At 44.4% G+C, this 18,693-nt stretch overlaps 1 protein-coding gene and 2 pseudogenes across 1 annotated transcript; all 3 read right to left on the reverse strand.

The window, feature by feature from the left end:
* Positions 1–284: 284 nt before the first annotated feature.
* Positions 285–9,085, reverse strand: LOC119458946 (uncharacterized). The gene is made up of 3 exons (XM_037720802.2): positions 8,926–9,085; positions 3,373–3,502; positions 285–528 (listed from the first exon to the last, which is right to left on the reverse strand). The coding sequence occupies exons 1-3, from the start codon at positions 8,978–8,980 to the stop codon at positions 300–302; spliced, it is 414 nt and encodes a 137-aa protein (XP_037576730.1). The 5' UTR covers positions 8,981–9,085; the 3' UTR covers positions 285–299.
* An 8,375-nt stretch (positions 9,086–17,460) lies between these two features.
* On the reverse strand, positions 17,461–17,626 carry LOC119459801 (U2 spliceosomal RNA; annotated as a pseudogene).
* A 717-nt stretch (positions 17,627–18,343) lies between these two features.
* On the reverse strand, positions 18,344–18,399 carry LOC119459800 (U2 spliceosomal RNA; annotated as a pseudogene).
* Positions 18,400–18,693: the final 294 nt, after the last annotated feature.

Below are 18,693 nucleotides of genomic sequence, written 5' to 3' on the forward strand. Positions count from 1 at the left end.
TTAGCAAAGTTTCACTAGGTTTGGTTATTACCTTGGTGTACATGTCATCTAAGGCATGTCCGACTAAATGTGATCAGAAACTCCTGGACCAGGACGGTTTTTTCTTCTACAACGAAACTTCATTTTCTTATATCGTTCTTTATAGCTTCGAACTTCATTCTGGTAAATGATACATTTTCCCTTTTATGAATATTACTCCACCCTACGGACTTCCTCGGAAGTGAATTTCAATATCATGAAACTGGTGACACTGCACAATTCCACGTTGTCGCGTTATCTTTTGAGAGAAAACGCTATTCTTAGATACCACTGTCAACACTTATTCTAGGTATGCGTCTGACATGCCTGCGAAAAATGCAGAGATGTAACAAAACGCACATACTTTTGTACGGATCCGAACCAATGTTGCAGACAGCCTCGATGTTCTCTTCCAACGCCTTTATTGCCACCAGTGACGCGGCTTTGGGCAATCCATCGGTACAGTCATTGATGAACTTGAGCGTGCAAGGGATCTGTGTCTTGTCTTTCCTGGGATTAAGGCACACGCTATATGTAATGAAGCACAGAGATATGAAATATGCACCGAAATATAGGACACGCTGTGAAACTCATGACAGATGGTTATAGCGATTGATTCAGTGATCGATTGGGTTTGCCTTCGGATTGTACAATGGGGAATTCCACATGATTCGCGTACAAAGCACGATTGCTCTGATTTTCGGAACCGATTGGAACCTGGTAGAAACTTTTTGGATGACGTTGTTACGCAGTAAACATTTTTGCACCCTTAAATGCGCTAGTTTATGCCATCGCTCACACCATTGCATTTAAGGCAGTAAAATATTGTTATTGTACAGGTCAGTACTGCAGCTGTGACTAAAGAGGTGGTAGTTGGAATCTGGACCGCCTGGTGCTGACCAGGTGGTCCCAGTCAAGATACTTCAACAGTTGGGCGCTTCAAGTGTACAAATGCAACAAACTAAGCATCCCTAGGCGCGGAAAAGATTTTCCTGTGTAGTACGAATAGCTATAAATTATTTGTTGTAGAGTCACTGTGATAAAATAATAGTCGCATACTGGAATGCTGAGAAAATCGTATCATGTGTCGTAGCTTGATTTACGCTTTCCACTAGCGACATCCTAAGACTAACTACCGAACCATGACTATATTTGTTGTCCGTGCTATCGGGTACTTAAGCCATTGAACATTCATCAATAATTTCACATCTATTTTACGTCGGCGGATTCCATGCTGTATATATGCTTACAAATGTCTTACTCTGATCACTCAACCTAATCATTGGTTGGCTCCGACTGTGCTTTCTCTTCTTTGGCAGCAGTTTTGTTATACTGTGACCTACAACCGGTTATCTGCTTTACGAATTACATGGCAATTCATTGCGTCTGTTTGTTTGGGTTATCTACAAGTACATAAATATCTGCCAATATGGGTTCCCTAATGTGACTTCCCATCTCTTATATTCGCCTTCTAATTTGCGCCCATCAATTGCAACGTCAATGCTTGTGGCGTGGCCCTTATAGCTTTTCAAGGTTGGTGCAGAAAGCGAGCAAATAAACTTCGCAGGGTGTGCCATTAGAAATCATCATCATCATCATCGTCCTCTCAATGGGGCTCAAGGTGAGACCGAAGGGAAAGAGTTGGGGTTCGTAACTAGAAGTTTACTCTTGGTTGCACTAATGACGATTTATGCACCAGGGTGTTGTAAAACCTCAGAATATAGTATTTGCTTTTACACCTTATTAACCGCCACGCTCTAGCACTGAACCATACCCCAACAGAGCGAGGGCAGCACGAACGCGCTTCAGCCGTCCCTGTAATTGCTGTCACAATAAAGTTGGCAGTATCGCCTGTATGGCGAAACATTATTGGTAACGATAATATTAATTTTGATAATGAATTATGATAACATGCCTGGCGAAGCTACATCAGACTTTCTGGCAGAACCTGTAAGGCAGCCACAATCGTATCGCTTCAAATAATACAGAAAACATGAACAAAATCTTACACGTAAAAAATGCGTTTTGCTACATTTTAAAAATGTACTATCGGCCAAGAAAGTAAACGGACCACAGCTCCAGCGGCCGGAGCGGCTGCCTAGCCACAACGGGGCGCTGCTGTCTTGCTGCGCGCGCTTGGGTCGAGAGTGCCGTGGGTGACGTTAAGCTTCTCCCTCACTCAGTGGCACAAGAAGGGCCGATGCAGGGCCCAAAAATGGTAGACATCGCTGGTCTAATGCAACAACTGGGGTGACATCTACCGATGAGCCACATGGTTGTGGTATATCTCGCGGGAAGATACGATCGTATCTTATCCCGAAAGGCCGACCCGCAACGGCCATGTCTAAGTTCGCACCACCCTCTCTTTGTCGACTTTCCAACCGCTTGCACGCCTAGTTTCCTGCCGCCCTTCCGTGGCGGCGGCACCATCGCGCGTGTAAATAAAACAGGCTCAGTCCTCCATCTTGAAGTTCACTTTTCTTTCATCGTCGTAATGGGGAGGCCGCGTGTATAGAGCGCACTCCCGCGCCGACTGCATTCTCGTCGCTCTTCGTAGGCGCGTTGCTCCTCGGGAGTCGGAACTATACGTGGCCCCCCCATTCTGTGTGGCCCCTGTGTTGCGTGTGAAGCAACTTCACTGGTCGTTCACCTTCACAGAGTGGAATGACACCCGCTTTTCATTATTTAACCTCCGTTTTGCTCGTATCGTCTTTGACTAGCATTACCCCCTTTATCCCAGTACAGAATAGTCAGCTTGTCTATGCACTCGCTAACCTCTCTGGCCCCCCCCTCTCTTTTTACTTTCCATCTTTTGTAATTGTGGCGTGGTGTTTGATTTCTGAATACCGAGAGTTACCTCCGCATCAGAAATGCGCCTTCACATTAAGCGACGACTTGTCTTGGTCAAGTCCGGCTCACGACAACGCATGACGTGAGTGCACTCAAGGAAACACAATGAGCGTATTGGGAATGTTCACGTCAGGCGCTGTTTTAATCCGAAATTGACAAAGCCAAGACGTGTATTGAATACGGCGGTTAAATTTGACCAACATTATTGAAAAAGTAATTACGTGCTCCAACTCGCGGAGCTACACTGTGGGCTACGAGAGACAGCGTGGTATAGGGCTTCCGATTAAATTTGACCACCAAAAATGATTCAAAGGAAATTAAATGTTCTTACCGAAACGTATTTGCATACCATATCTAGCATAACGGGGATGTCGCGATCTGGAATCTAAGCTCACAACCTTGTGCTAAGCAGCACAACGTCGTAGCGGCTGTATACCGCCGGCCGTATTAGAAAAGCTGCCTCGGTTCTTTTCTAACAAGCATGAACTCTGCTGCGTCACTCACTTGCATCCCTCGTCGAACTCTTGCCCAGACTCGTGCAGGTGCGGCCCTTTCTTATAGGGCACGTAGTCGTCTCCGCAAGCCCTCAGGGTCTCGATTTTGCAGCCGGCATTCAGCCTCAATTCGCATTTGCCTTTTAGAGAAGGAGAGCAGGTGACAGTTAATTATGGAGGAAAATACGGGGATTTGACGGGATAGATTCTTCGTGAGCTAAAAATCGTATAAATAAAAGAGAAAGAGAAGCCATGGAGAAATCGTAGGGAAATTGTTACGTTTATTTCATCATCATCATCATCATCATCATCATCATCAGCCTATAGTTTATGTCCTCTGCAGGACGAAGGCAGGTCCCTACGATCTCCAATTGCCCCTGTCTTGCGCTAGCGTATTCCAACTTGCGCCTGCAAATTTCCTGACTTCATCATCCCATCTGGTTTTCTGCCGACCTCGACTGCGCTTCCCTTCTCTTGGTATCCATTCTGTAAGCCTAATAGTCCGATGGTTATCCATCCTACGCATTACATGGCCTGCCCAGCTCCATTTCTTCCGCTTAATGTCAGCTAGAATATCGGCTATCCCCGTTTGTTCTCTGATCCACACCGCTCTCTTCATGTCTCTTAACGTTAGTCCTAACATTTTTCTTTCCATCGCTCTTTGTGCAACTCAACTTCTTCTTGAGCTCAACTTCTTCTCGAGCTTCCTTGTTAACCTCTAAGTTTATGCACCTTATTTTAGCACGTTTATTTGAAGAGTACAAATTCGAAATCAAGAGATGTAGATGAGGGAAATGAAAGTGGATGAAAAGACAACTTGACCCAGGGTGGGAGCCGAAGCCATATCTCCCCAATTAGCGTACGGTACAGTCACCAAATAAGCTACCACGTTGGCCATACTCCCGTCAAATGTCTTGGGTATTTTTGTATGTGTGTTCTCACTTCATCGCCAACCCAACGTGCCAAGAATGTATCCAAAAATGTTTAGGCTGTGTACATCAACCTGTACGTAATAATATGTGCGCGCTGGAGAAAGGAGTTTTAACAATAACTGTAACAGTTAACCCAGCGAAAGGCTCGGCAAGCCAAGGCAGGTTTAATATATCACAAGACATTGAGCAGCATTGACATTATTGAAGCAAAGAAAAAGCGCGGCAACTATTAGCTTTTCATGGGAATTTTTCACGGGAAACCACAACATCATATCATTTTCTTCACTACTTTCACCTCTCTCGTCGTCATCATCATCATCAGCCAATATTGAGGTCCACTGCAGGACGAATGCGATCTCCAATTACCCCTGTCTTGGCCTAGCTGATTCCAACTTGTAGTTCACCTCTCGTAGTTCTCCGCAGTTATTGGTGCAGTAATAATTTGCATCTTTCTCATCGAGACATTGTGTCCATTTGCCGAAAAACTAAAGCCCATGCATTGAATGCCTATGTCGACAAAATAAACGTAAGTTGCTGAGCAAACGCCACAGCCTACCAGAGCATGGATGGAACTGTTCCACGTTAGAAAACATGTAAGTGAGCAGACAGCGCGCCATAGGTGTCTTCTTTGATGGAAAAAAGAACTTTGTTTTACACGTACACCTTTATAACTATAGAAATAAATTAGACAGATCCAACGCAGATGGCGGAATCCTTGTGAATCGTATCTCTCGTGAAGCGGTTAATTGAAAGCCACGAAATTGTTCATATTCTCTTCCCTGTCTTACAGCAGAATGATTACATGCCTGCTCGGCAAACTCGCGGATACCTACACCACGTGGCCGGCACGTGGCCCACGCGTGAGCGGATTGCGTTGTCTCCAGGATGGGCACAGTTTTCACTATACCATTTCCGCTATTGGTCCAGTTTACTATTTCACTCTTTCGAAGAACGGCCCGCTCTACTCACCAAAGAGCCAATCGAACAGGCACGCCAAACCCCGGTGAGAAACACGGAGCAAGCTTCACTTGAGTGAATGCATTTTAGTGATTTTAGTGAATGAATAGAAGGCGCATATTTGTTGCGGTGTTGATAATTAGGTACCGTTTGTCGTTTCATTGCACAATTTCATAGAGAACAGAGCCGATCGCCCTCAGAAATGTAGGGGTAGCACATATGGCTATATATTTGTTACATGAGTGCTTCCATGATTCTCCTTTCGACCGACCCAATGAACGGATGCATGGTAGCGGTGTTCCGATGGAGTAGTTTGAGTGGCGCGGTATAAAAGTTTCTAAGTCAGACAACGAGAACCAGGCTTCGCAGACAGCATGCCAACAAGTGGTCTTGTTATTAAGACGATTTTTCTGCACGGAGACGTCCGAAGCCATCTGTACAAGTTAGGTTTAAGACGCACCGGTGGTTTTGTCTCTGCTCGCTGATGTTGTCGCCTTGGGGGCGTACAGAATGAGCCGTGTTTGGGCAGTAACTTCAGAAATTCGGAAACGGTAGAGAAGACAATGAGCCATGGTTAAAGGACCGTGAAAGACTGTCGCTATATGGCATTATATCCAGAAAATCAAGATGAACGTACGCATGATGCAGCAATTTTTTGTGACACATTGTGGCATATTGCACATCATTTGTTACAATGTGTTACAAAACGGTGTACGGCAAACGTTGTACTGGACGTTTACAGACGTTACCTAAGAATGATGCTAAGGTGACACCATGCTGTATACATTCCATAGCAAGTATGTGCAATAAATTATGTCATCTCGGTAGTGTCACAGGAGATATTTCCCAGCAATTCGCATGTTTATCCTATTTATACTACGAGGTCTGTTAGAAAAGTATCCGACTTTTTTTGCGAGCACCTGATGGATATGAAACAAGCGCGCTTGCATCAGCCGACCTTGAACCTTCGTGCGCATGCGCGTATTTTTTTTCTGCCTGCCAATAGCGTCAGTCGCTGGGACGCAGCGTTTGAATGAGGTAGTGTGCAGTGCTCTCATCGGTTTTTTTATTGCAAGGAAAATGGCCCAGCAACTGGAGCAGCGCTACTGCATCAAATTTTGCCAGAAACTGGGTGACAGCCAAGTGTAAACCATTCGGAAGATTCAGACGGCTTTCGGTGACGATGCTATGAGCAGCACACAGATTAAGGAGTGGTACGACCGGTTTAAAGACGGCCGCACATCGGTGGAGAGCGATCCATGCTCCGGTCGGCCATCAACATGTCGAAATGACCAGGTCATTGCCGAAGTGAACGCTGCGGTGATGCGGGACCGTCGTGTGACTAACCGAAAAATTGTGGGAAAGGTGGGCAGCAGCATTTTTTCGGCATATTCCATTATGACCGAAGATTTGGCCATGAAGAGGTCCACAGGAAATTGGCGCATCCATCACGAGAATGCTCCTGCATATTCGTCGCACTTGATTCAGACTTTTTCGGCGAAAAACCAGACGCCTGTAGTTCAACAGGCTCCTTACTCTCCTGATATGGCCCCCTGCGCCTTCTAGCTGTTTCCCAAAATCTAGAGGTCATTGAAAGGAGTGCGATTTCAGACAAGATAGGGCATTATGGCTGCAACGACAGCTGAGCTAAACTCCATTCCGAAAGAGGCCTTCTCGGAATGCTTCCAACAATGTCAGCACCGTCGGGAGAAGTGTGTGGAGTCCCAAGGAGACTAATTTGAGGGTGATTAGGTTTCCAACACTCCAGTTATGCCTGTTTTTTTTTCTTCATCCAAAGGTCGGATACTTTTCTAACAGACCTCGTATATCTGGTCCTTCAACAAAGCGAGTTCCGGTAAAATAAGCTGATCCATATGGTAAATGTCCTTTAATACTCTTCAGACATTTACATTTTTGCAAAAAATGTAGGTAAATTAATTGAAGCGCATTGTAGACAAAGACTACTGCAAAATGAGACACACAGGACGCCGTGTGTCAAGTAGCCCAAATTCTTGTTTTACATTTCTGCACAATATCTGAGCGTAAGTGCTTTTTATCATGAAGTTTGTCCGCCTTCACTAATGCCAAGAACTATTTGTGGAAAACTAGGGGATCACGACGCTTTTATAATATTGGTTCCAATCAATCCACCACACGAGACGATGGCTGAGTAACCTCCTTCTATGTTGAAGTTTCTCCCAGAGTACTAAAAGCAGACTGCAGCCATTCAATCCCGTCGTCGTTATACACAGCGTGGAAATGTATTGATAATGAAGGACGAAGCATTTTATTCACCGTGAACCTGATTGCAGAAAGGATGGAGCCGGCAGACAGGGTAAGTATAGGCCTCTGCACAGCGAGGAATCCATTACAGCAGATAGTTGTAGGTGACTCACCAAGGAGTGAGGGTGCTGCTTCGATGCGTTTTCAATGTCCCTTGCGCCGAAGGCCTTGCGCTAAATAGGCCGATGTCTCAAAGGAATAGCCTTGTCCTAATTTGACTCGTGCTGCTCCATCCGCATACGTCGCCTATCCTCAAATAACGATCCTAGAGCACAATGTTTTCACTCTGCAGGAGAAACCCGTGTGCCAATAAAAAAAAATGAAAATTAACTTATACAAACCTGCTGCAATTCCAACACTACACCAATTCATTTCTGTGGGAGCTGAAACAGGCGATGACTTCTGGGTATGGTCGTCATGCCAATGTGTATCTGTCCTCGTCCTCAGACCGTCGGCATCACGCCATCGTCTTCATACGGTCGTTATAGAATCACTGAAATCCCATTATCATCATGCGGTCGTCGTCACCCTGTCTTTATTATACGGTCTCGATCATTTCAGAATTGTCGAAGCGTTATCATGCCGTCGACACGTGATGGTGCCTTCGGCTGCACCAGAAAGCCGGCGCGTCCTCGAGAATCAGAGAAGACCGTAGTAGTTTAAGCTATAACGCTGTAAAACATCCTTTAAGTTGAAATGTAATGGAAGAAGTGGACCCTTCAGGCCCCCAAGTGATTTGGCGAGCTCGAAATTTGGAGCATAAGTGCCTAGCCTACACATCAGCTAATGCTTAAACATTCGCATTACATGCTCGTAATCATCCTTTGAGGTTTTGTTTTTCTCACGCAATTGCACGAGCGTTTTTCCCGTCCCCAGCCCTAGCTGTTAATCACGTGTTCAGCGAGCGCAATCGAAAAAACGTGTTGGAGGGTCACTTTGTTTTAAAGCTGCTTGGGCCGCCTATTTTCTACCTTCGTCGATTTATACATACGAACAATTCGCTCGCGCAAGCACGGGAACCAGCGAACCATAGCAGAAAACCTTCCTTGGGTTTAGCCTTTACATTGACGTCCATCTTGTCAAAAGAAAATTTTCGGGGCATGCACTTTTCAGCTCAGATTGACTCCTTGACACCCAAAAAGTAACAGTTCATTATATTTAGCACAGTAAGATTCCTTGACAGATGAGGGAGGAAAAGACCGTGAAACTGAATACGAACAGTGGTATTCTACATTGACATTGATGGTTCCGTCTTCAATATAACGTACAGTACCTTGTTAACGAAAGTTTTCAATGAAGTAGTGTTTGGCTGTATGATACGGCACTAACAGTTACGCGCTGTGAATAAGTGGAAGAGCACAATCGTCATCATAGAACAGAGCTCAACTCACCAAGCAGTGGTACAGTGACCAGAACGAGCAGTCCGAAAGGAAGACTGGCCGCCATCACGAGTGCACGCGCGATCTCGCCTAGTGTCCAACTCAAACTGAACGGTAGTCACACATGCAGGGGGGTATTAAATGTGCAGTCGTCATCAAGGAAAGAAACGATAAAATAAGAGAGTGGTGTGGAATTAACCTCAAAACGATCGAAGGCCGCGGTGGTGCGGAAAGGTCTGCGTCTCCTTCGCCCATTCTGTTGTATTGCGGAACGCGTATGCGGCGGTCATGGCCATTCTGATTGATGAAAAAGAAAACGAAGCTAAAAATGAGATGGGCGAGGGAAGTCCATTGTGAAACTGGTTTATGCCTCGCGTGGGTTGAAAGGTGCGTACGCCTGCTAAGAGGCAATGTGTGTTTGGTGATGGCACGTGTTTACTGCGAAAGAGTACAGCAACTCGTCTCGAATAAGTTAGTGGGCAAGCTCGACACAATGTTCGAACTTTGGACTCGCATACATAATTGGTTTCGGGTTTCGTCATCGGATTGCCGTGCTGTTGCGTCGAGCACACGTGTTTCGGGTGGCTGATGGTGACAAGCTCATCATTGAATTCGTACCTTCGTGAAGGGGCGCTGCCAGAGCTGGCACCGCTGCGTGTTGTCTGCCGGAGATTTGGCAACACAGGTGTTTGCCAAGTAAAGGATTTGCCATAGAGACAAGCGAAAGCAGCAAGTTATTCGTTGTGGCGCTTGCCCCAGTTGTTGTGTAACCCTGTAGGAAAATTAGTTTTATTTGCAACGTTGCTCTTTCTTACTTACAAGGCGAGAGAGAATTAAGCATTACCGAAAGTGAATGAATTGACAAACTTGTTGGCGCACTACAACGACTGCTGATGTGAACCGCTGTTTCAGGAAAATAAAATTCTAAGTGGAAAAAATTAGGGAGGGTATATCCCAAATCTATGACCATGAAAGCGAAGCTTACTTCGTTTCGGAGAATGGTGCATTGAAACACGACGCACGGCACCTATAATATGTACGTCTCTTTATTTACAGATTACAACGTGTCCGTGGTTTCAGGCCGCTTGTTTTTCTCTTGTTCTGCCACTGTCAGACTTTTCCGAGGGAGAGCCATTCAAAAATCATCAGAGAAAGCGTCTTCTGCAGTCTCTTTCAAATATGTCTGACGACGTCGAGTGCCTAGTTCTGAATGGTTAGTAGTTCTAAGTACTTTTATCCAGCTGTTCGCGAAACGTAACTGCTCTTGCTGGTGCCGGAAGACCCTGTGCTGACAATTTGCCCAGCCTTAAATTATTTGGTACTATGCGGATACGTCATAAATGAAGCAAGAACACATGTAGCACACAACCTTTAGTCAAACGCCACAGTTGACCGGGGTTGATTAGATATTCCTGAAATGGACTGGCCGTGGTTGCTTAGTGATTGTCGTGTTGAGCTGCTAAGCATGAGGTTGCGGGATCAAATCGCGGCAACGGAGTCTGCATTTCGATGGGAGAGGAGGAGGAGGAGGAGGAGAGAAAGAGAAGGCAGGGATGTTAACCAGAAATCGGAGAGAATACGAAAGCACCCATGTACTTAGATTTAAGTGCATGTGAAAGAACCCCAGGTGGTCCAAGTTATTCCGGAGTCCCCCACAATGGCGTGCCTCATAATCAGATTGTGGTTTTGGCACGCAAAATACGATATTTTAATTTATGGTGGTGTGAATCTAGTCGCCTAAACTCGCTTTCATTCGTACACACAGCATAAGGCATGCGGCGACGCAACGAAGTTATGTGTTGTGTCTTTTCAACCATTTAACATAATCACCAAATTAAAAATATATAATTAAACAAAACCAACGGCTTACCTGGTCTACCATCGTCACATAGTGGAAGGGCTCAGATTGTTTTTTTTTTTTTTGGGGGGGGGGGGGCGATTAAAGCCATTAGGGCTTGTCTCATAGATGGAGGCAATGGCCCTCTTCTTAGCATGTGTCGGAATACATCACAACGAATAGAAGATAGTCTGCAACAAAATATTTTGTAGAAAGCAGCCCCGAAGCCATCCAATCCAGGAGATTTGGCAGATTGAAGCTGAAAATGGCGTGAGGAAATTCTTCAGGGGTAATTTCCCCATCTATAATTTCAATTGTGTCCGCGGCAATGAAGGCAGGAAATTGACAAGCTGGTCCACTTCTCTACGTCTGTACAGATTTTTCTTTGAGATGTTCAGCGTGGCCATTCTTCAGTACAGGTTCTATATCTTTCTTTTTAATAAGTGTGTTCCCATTGTCCCTTAAATTCGATGAGGTTACTGTTAGCTTGAGCACGCTCTTTAGAATTCAATATTTTAGCAGGTTCCTCCTCTTCTCTAGAGGTTTAGCTAGTCTCCGAATTACACTTCTGCGATAATCGACTCCATTATCCGTAGTAGTTCAGATTTACACCTATTGCAATTTGGTGTATAAACTCCAGTGCTTAAGTTTTTTTTTTTCGCTTATCAGGTTGCAAAGAGACTTGGTGGTAATCTTTTACGTTCTAATTTCTTCACCCTTGCTTTTTCTTGTCCTTTTCGTAAGAAGAGCAGCTTCAGCCTTTCCTTTAATTCTTCCTATTCAACAACCGTTAATTTAGCTCCTCTCCTAGCGTCCAGTGTATTCTCTATTTCAGCAATAACTGTGAAGTGTTCAAGAAGAGTGTCATTCAATCTCCAAGTTTCCCATCCGCTGGATCAACTTGATTTCCTTCCACTGCCACTTAGAACTGCTACAATAAGACCATGGTCATCGAACGCAACAGATATAACGTCGCACAAACCTCCCTTTGCTTGGAGGTCAGGAGAAACGTATAGACGATCAATCCTAACATGACGTTCTCCCTGCCAATGCGTGTATCCAGGAGCTGGAAAAGTAACAAACTTTGTGACATCCAGAAGATCATAATCAGAAAACAAATTTTGAAGCTCTACCCTTAGGAAGTTTTGAACAGTCCTTATTTGAAAGGACGCAGTTAAAATCGCCGCCAAGCGGAGAAGTGAAAACTTTGTCAATGAATTGTCGCAATCTAACAAAAAATTTTCTTTATGATCAGCGGATTCATTAGTAGAATATGTGGATACACTATACCTCGATCTTTTTCCCATTCTTGGCATGCATTAAAAGACCTTTTCGCAAAACAGAGCTGCGGCTACCCTATGCTGAAAATATGTGATAATGTGTGAAAATGTGTGATAGTGGCAACCGAAGAACCGAGTGGCCTCTTGGATATGGTGCTCCGAAGAAAGTGTGGCCTCCTGGAGGAGAACCACACCTTTGTTCTGAGATAGCAAAATATAAAGCAGCCATTGTTTGCGTTGACTCACTATGAGGCAAACCACCTTGTCTAGATGGTGTTGGGCTAACGCAATCGAATGTACCCACTCTCAATCTATGCATGGCGGCAACAAAGGAGAGGAATGCGAGACCAACATTTTGAAACAAGAGAAACGCCACATGAGACGCGGGCTCCAGCGCATCGTCAAGCTTGAACGCACAACGCCTTTCATGCACACCACACACACACGCAGCAATTTCTGGTATCACCTCACTCAGGGAGCTTTGGGAGGCCGTCCTCGCTCGAGCTGACTTGGAGATCCAGAAGGGTCCCTTAGACCAGGCTGAGCGTACGGCAACGGCCACTGGATTCCTGGACTAGGGACCCACCCTTCCCGCTCCCTTGCCTTTTCATTCATACATTCAATCTCTGTAACACGGGACGCGCCTAAATGGAGCACAGGCGTCATAAAAGCGGACGGAGCGGCTGTTGCACGATCGCCTCGGGTGCACCATGCGTCCACTTGGAACTCAGGGAACAAACCGAAGTGAATCCGGCGCAGTGATCCGGAGTCGCAAATAGATTTTGCTGGTACATGGCGTATTTTAACGAGAGTTAAAAATAAAGTTGTTTCATTCATATTTAAAACAGCGCCAAAAACACGGACAATAGAGAACACGGCACGAGCACTGTCCCGTGTCACGCTTAAGGGTTCTCGTTTGATGAGCGTTGATGATGAGCGCGGGTTTTCGTTCTTGGTACCCGCCATGGTTCTTCACTGTTTGCGTTCTGTCCCAGGTCAAGCGTAGGCGGATTCAAGCGGCTTTTTTAGGGGCGAAGCTCCTTAAGGCGGCACCCGTTCGTCCCTCGTCGTAGTAGTAGTGTGTAACCAGTCTGAGAAAAATGAGAAAAAAAATTCCGAAGTTGTGTCCGTAGCGCGGAATCGAACCAGGGACCCCTCGCTTCCGAGCGCGCGGCGTTAGCCCACTACGCCACGAAGCACACATAGACACAACCACCACGATGGCAATAAACACCCAACATTAACGAAAGGCCGCGTTTCTAGCGCGTTTCTAACGCGTTTGTGCTAGCGCGTTACGGCCCGTGTAAGAAGCTGGTGTAAGACGCTGTGGCCTCTCCGCCTTACCTTCAACGCGTTTCGAACGCGCTGCCCAAGGCGGTGGCAAGTCAAGTTCAAGTCGAGGAGCGTTTATGAATACGGGGGGTATACTCTCTCAGCAGTCATGTGATGGCGTCGGCTAACGCGGTGCACGTTCCGGCATGTGTAAATGGCTGCGTAAGACGCTGTGGCCGCTCCCCCTTACTAGAGAGTACTGCACGTCTCTAACGCGTTTGTGCTAGCGTCCCCTTAAGCGGGAGATCCGATGATTCCCTCCGGAGCTTCGCCCACTCATCATCATTCACCCCGTGGATATGCTGTGATTTTTTTTTTCTGGGGGTGGTGTCAGGCAGGAAACATTGTACCGTCAATTTTTGCTTCAGTGCTCCTTTTTTTTGCCAATGTATAAACGCGAAATTCGCCTGCCTTTTGCGTCGGGACAGTTGTGGAGGGCGGCGGGTCTCCAATTTCACCCACTGGAGCACATTGTTGTGACGCCCAAACTGATATTTATTAGGGGCGAAGCACCTTAGGGCAGAGCCTTGTCCCTCGTAGTCCGTAGCTCTGGTTGAAGTTTGAAGTTTGAAGTTTATTATTATTATTAGCAAAATAGCGATACATAAAATGAAGGAGACGTTTTACAGACTAGGGTCCCATAGTCCGAAGACTGTAGGGGGACCCACGATGAAGGAAGCGTGTAAAAAAATGCAAAGGCAAATGGCAAGAGAATGTAGTATAAATAGAATAATATTATACAGAAGCTATAGCAAAACAACAAAACGATAAAACATAGTGATAAATACAACTAAATAATACAATCGCTACATCACAATTCAAAAAGGACAACATAGAATGATTATGACGATAGAAGGTGTAATTTTAAAGCTTTTTGAACGTGTAAAGGCCAGTTAAAGACTTTATATTGAGTGGAATAGAGTTCCATAATGAAATGGCTGTGAATGACAACGATTTTATGCCGTAACTAGTGCGAACTCGGGGAAGTAATAAACTTCCTTCTAATGCGAAGCGAGTGCGGTTAGTGTTTTTTAGTAAGTCATAGTTGATGAGATCAAAAGGCAGCCGACGGTTAATAATATTAAAAAAACAAACAAGTACAATGAAATTCAAATAACTTACTAATACATAAAATATTATATTGTCTAAGCATTGAAATAGCGTTAGAACGACGAGGGCTGAAAGTGATAATGCGGATGGCTTGGTTCTGTATGTGTTGCACCGATGAGATGTACGAATGATATGTGTTTGCCCAGGTAGTTATACCATAGTTAAAGTGACTATGAACAAATGAGAAGTAGAGCGATAATAATGCATTAGTGGAGAAATATGGCCTAGCTTTAATTAATGCCCGAATACCAAAAGCAGTCTTTTTCTTAATGTCTGACAAATGTAGACCAAAATTAAGAGTTATGTCTAAACGTACTCCGAGAAAAGAAACAGAATCACAAGCATAGATAGTATTAGGACCCATTGTTAGAGCAGCAGAAGTTAATAAATGCTTTTGAGGAGATCTGAAAATCTCAAACTGAGTTTTAGAGGGGTTTATAGTTAGGTCATTGTTGTTACACCATGAAACTACATTGTTGAGTACAGAGTTTAGTTTTGATATTAAAGATGGAACTGTTTTGGCCTTACATGATACTGTGGTGTCGTCAGCATACAACACGCAATGTGCAGAACTTATGACATCAGGGAGATCATTTATATAAATAATAAATAGGAGAGGACCAAGAATGGACCCCTGCGGAACTCCTTGATTAGTAATCTTAGTGTTACAGTAAGAGCCACCAGTAAAGACCACGCTTTGTCGGTTAAATAGGTAACTCTTCAGAAAGTTTAAAGGCGGTCCAGTAATACCATAGGAATCTAGCTTATTAAAAAGAATGCAGTGATTGAGCGTGTCGAAGGCTTTGGTTAAGTCCATAAATACTGAACCCGAAAAGTTACCACTATCAATGGGATGTTTGATGAAGTCAGTCAAAGAAAGCAGAGCATGGTTAGTGGAGCTTCCATGACGAAAACCAAATTGGGAAGGCTTTATAACATTAAATTTCAAAAGGTAAGCATTAAGACGCTTTACGAACAGATGTTCAATTAGTTTACTTAATGATGGAAGAATAGATGTAGGCCTATAATTTTTGATAGCATCTTTATCACCTTTCTTAAAAATTGGTATGACCTTAGCACGTTTTAATGAGTCAGGAAAAGAACCTTTAGAAAAAATGAGATTGATTATATGGGTTAAGGGCTGAGAAATGAAATGAGCAAACATCTTTAAATGATGTGCACAAATGTTGTCCAGACCGGGAGAAGTATTTTTAAGATTGCGAATAGCTGATACTATTTCGTCAGAGGAAGAGGGAAAGAGGAAAAATGAGTGAGGTAAGCGCGGCAAATTAGGTGAAGGAACATTGTTTGAACAGCTGGATGGCAAACAGAAATACTCAGAAAACGCATTAGCAATGTCGTCAGAGTTACAATAAGTAGCGTTATGGTGAGTGATTTTCGTTATGGGCGGGTTGATTGCAGGTGAATTTAAGAATTCATTAAACAGTTTCCACTGCCTTTTAGGATTATTTTTATTCTTTATAAATTCTTCATTATAATAGCGTTTCTTGGCGAGTTTTACCAAAGAGTTAAGAATGTTACAATAACCTTTATAGCGAAGTGCCAAGGCATTATTAAAGGGTTGTTTCTTCACTTTCCTATAAAGATTATCCTTTTTTCTGAGACTCGTTAATAAGGCAGAGGTCATCCAAGGGTTTTGAGGCTTTTGGTACCTCTTGTTATAAGCAATGGTATGAGTGCTAGAAGAAACAGCTTCTGAGAATACAGAGGAAAATGTATCGACTGCTGATTCTGGATCATTTTGTGAGCTAACTTTGGACCAGTCACAGTTTGAAATAGCACGGAAGAAACTTTCTTGGTCAAAGCGCGTTGCAGTAAAAGCTGTGTTGATTCGAGCTACAGGGCTATCAAATGTGATGAAGATGGGATAATGATCGGTAATGTCGACATCAACTACTCCGGACACTTGAGGACTAAAGTTAGAAAAAGCATGATCTAAAAGAGTGTTAGTGCCACGTGTGTTGGATCTATAGTGTGCGAGTCAATGAGGCACATTAACCCATACCCTAGAAGACAATCATTATAAGCAATGGTACTATTCGATTGAGAATCTAATAAGTTAATGTTGATGTCGCCTACCAACAATATGTTTTTGTTCTCTAATGATAGATTGTTTAGCATGGTCTCAAGAGCCGATAAGAACTGAGTAAGTGAGGAAGAAGGTGAACGATAGATGCTAGCAAGTATTAAATTTTTTTGATTATGTGTAAAATGAGGCTGCTGAATTTCTATCCAAACCGATTCACAATATGGAATGGCAATGGAGAGATCCGTTCTGCGACTATAGTTAATGCCAGGAGAAATGAAAATGGCTGAGCCACCATGGGCGTCAGACGCACGGTGACAGTACTCAGATTTGTACGACGTAAAACCATATAGATCAGCATCGTCATCCGAAAGCCAGGTTTCTGATATACATATAAATGAAAAAAGGGTGTCTCGTAGAGTGAATGAAATCACTAATGTTATCGTGATTTTTTCGCAAACTACGTGCATTGAAATGAACTAGAGAGCGATGTTTGTCAGAAAGTAATGAAATAAATTCGTCGGCATGGAGACCGCTATGTATGTATGTATACGTATATATTTATATATGTATATGTAGAGTATATGTACGCCAAGCTCCGGCTTCCGGAAGCCGGAACTGGAAGCCGACTTCCGCTTCTGTTTCCGCTTCCGGTTCTACTTCCGGTTCCGCTTCCGGTCCCGGAAGCCAGCTTCCGGCTTCCGGAGAACGCTGCCCCCGTTTTTCTCTCTCGTCCGTAGCTAGGGGCGCTGCATTGCACAAGGACGTTCGTTCCCGACGCGCGCTCTTTTTCTCTCTCGTCCGTAGCTGTGGTTTACCTGAATGATCCCCCGGTGCTTCGCCCACTCTTCATCATTCACTTCGTGGATATGCGGGGATTTTTTTTTATTACAGCGAAGTTGTATATAGCTAGTTACCAGCGTATTCATGTCCGTAGAACATTAGCGTGGGCCGATCCCGAAGATAGTGCAATACCGGGCCGACCAGCGGCACAGGTGAAACAGGCTTCAAGCACTCCGCCGACTTGCAAAAAGAAGTTTAATATCTTATTATTAATAATAATATCTGAATATTAAATAGGTTATAGTTTATTCGCAACAATGGGGACGAATTACACCAAATGACTGAGGACCTTAACCGAGAAAGTGTAGGAGTGGGGAGGAATTAAGATTAATATGCAGAAGACAAAGATGTTGTTCAATAGCCGGGAAAAGGAACAAGAGTTAATGATTGCCGGTCAGCCTCTAGAGTCTGTAAAGGAATGCGTTTATCTAGGCCAGTTACTCACAGGGGACCCTGATCATGATAAATAAATTTATAAAAGAATAAAATTGGGTTGGAGTGCATACGGCAGGAATTACCAAATCGGAGCTTACCGCTGTCATTGAAAAGAAAATTGTACAGTCATTGCATTCTATGGGTGCTAACATATGGGGCAGAAACTTGGAGGTTAACAAAGAAGCTCGAGAACAAGTTAAGGACCACACAAAGAGCGATGGAACGAAAAATCTTAGGAGTAACGTTAAGAGACAAGAAGAGAGTGTGTGGATATTGTAGTTGACATTAAGCGGAAAAAATGGAGCTGGGCAGGCCATGTAATGCGTAGGATGGATAACCGGTGGGCCATTGGTGTTACAGAATGGATACCAAGAGAAGGAAAGCGCAGTTGAGGACGGCAGAAAACTAGGTGCATGGGGTGATGAAGTTAGGAAATTCGCAGGCGCAAGTTGGAATCAGCTAGAGCAAGAGAGGGGTAATTGGAAATCACAGGGAGAGGCCTTCGTCCTGCAGTAGACATAAATATAGGCTGGTGATGATTATCTTGGGTCCAAATACAACCCGTATCAGATATTAAGCTGATAAGAACAGATACTACACTTTGACGCGAGTCGGCCATGTTTATGTTCGAACCATACACGTGTACGCCATCCCGCGTATTCAAACTAGTGCCTACCAACTTGAGTGTCTGCTGTCTCCTGACGTCATGCTATACGTAAGCTCCTTTCATCAGTTCGGCTCTGACTGTGAAATGGGTAGGCCGCGCGTTGTATGGTTTGAAGAAGAACAGCATGCCTACCAAGAATGACGGCGTGAACTGAAAAAGAATAGGCGCGGCGGCGGCAGGAGGAGACCACCGACGATGAGCCGGCCATGGAAGCCAAGCTTAAGCGTGC

Source organism: Dermacentor silvarum, chromosome 7 (genome assembly GCF_013339745.2).
Source record: "Dermacentor silvarum isolate Dsil-2018 chromosome 7, BIME_Dsil_1.4, whole genome shotgun sequence".
In the NCBI taxonomy this organism is placed as follows: Eukaryota; Metazoa; Arthropoda; class Arachnida; order Ixodida; family Ixodidae; genus Dermacentor; species Dermacentor silvarum.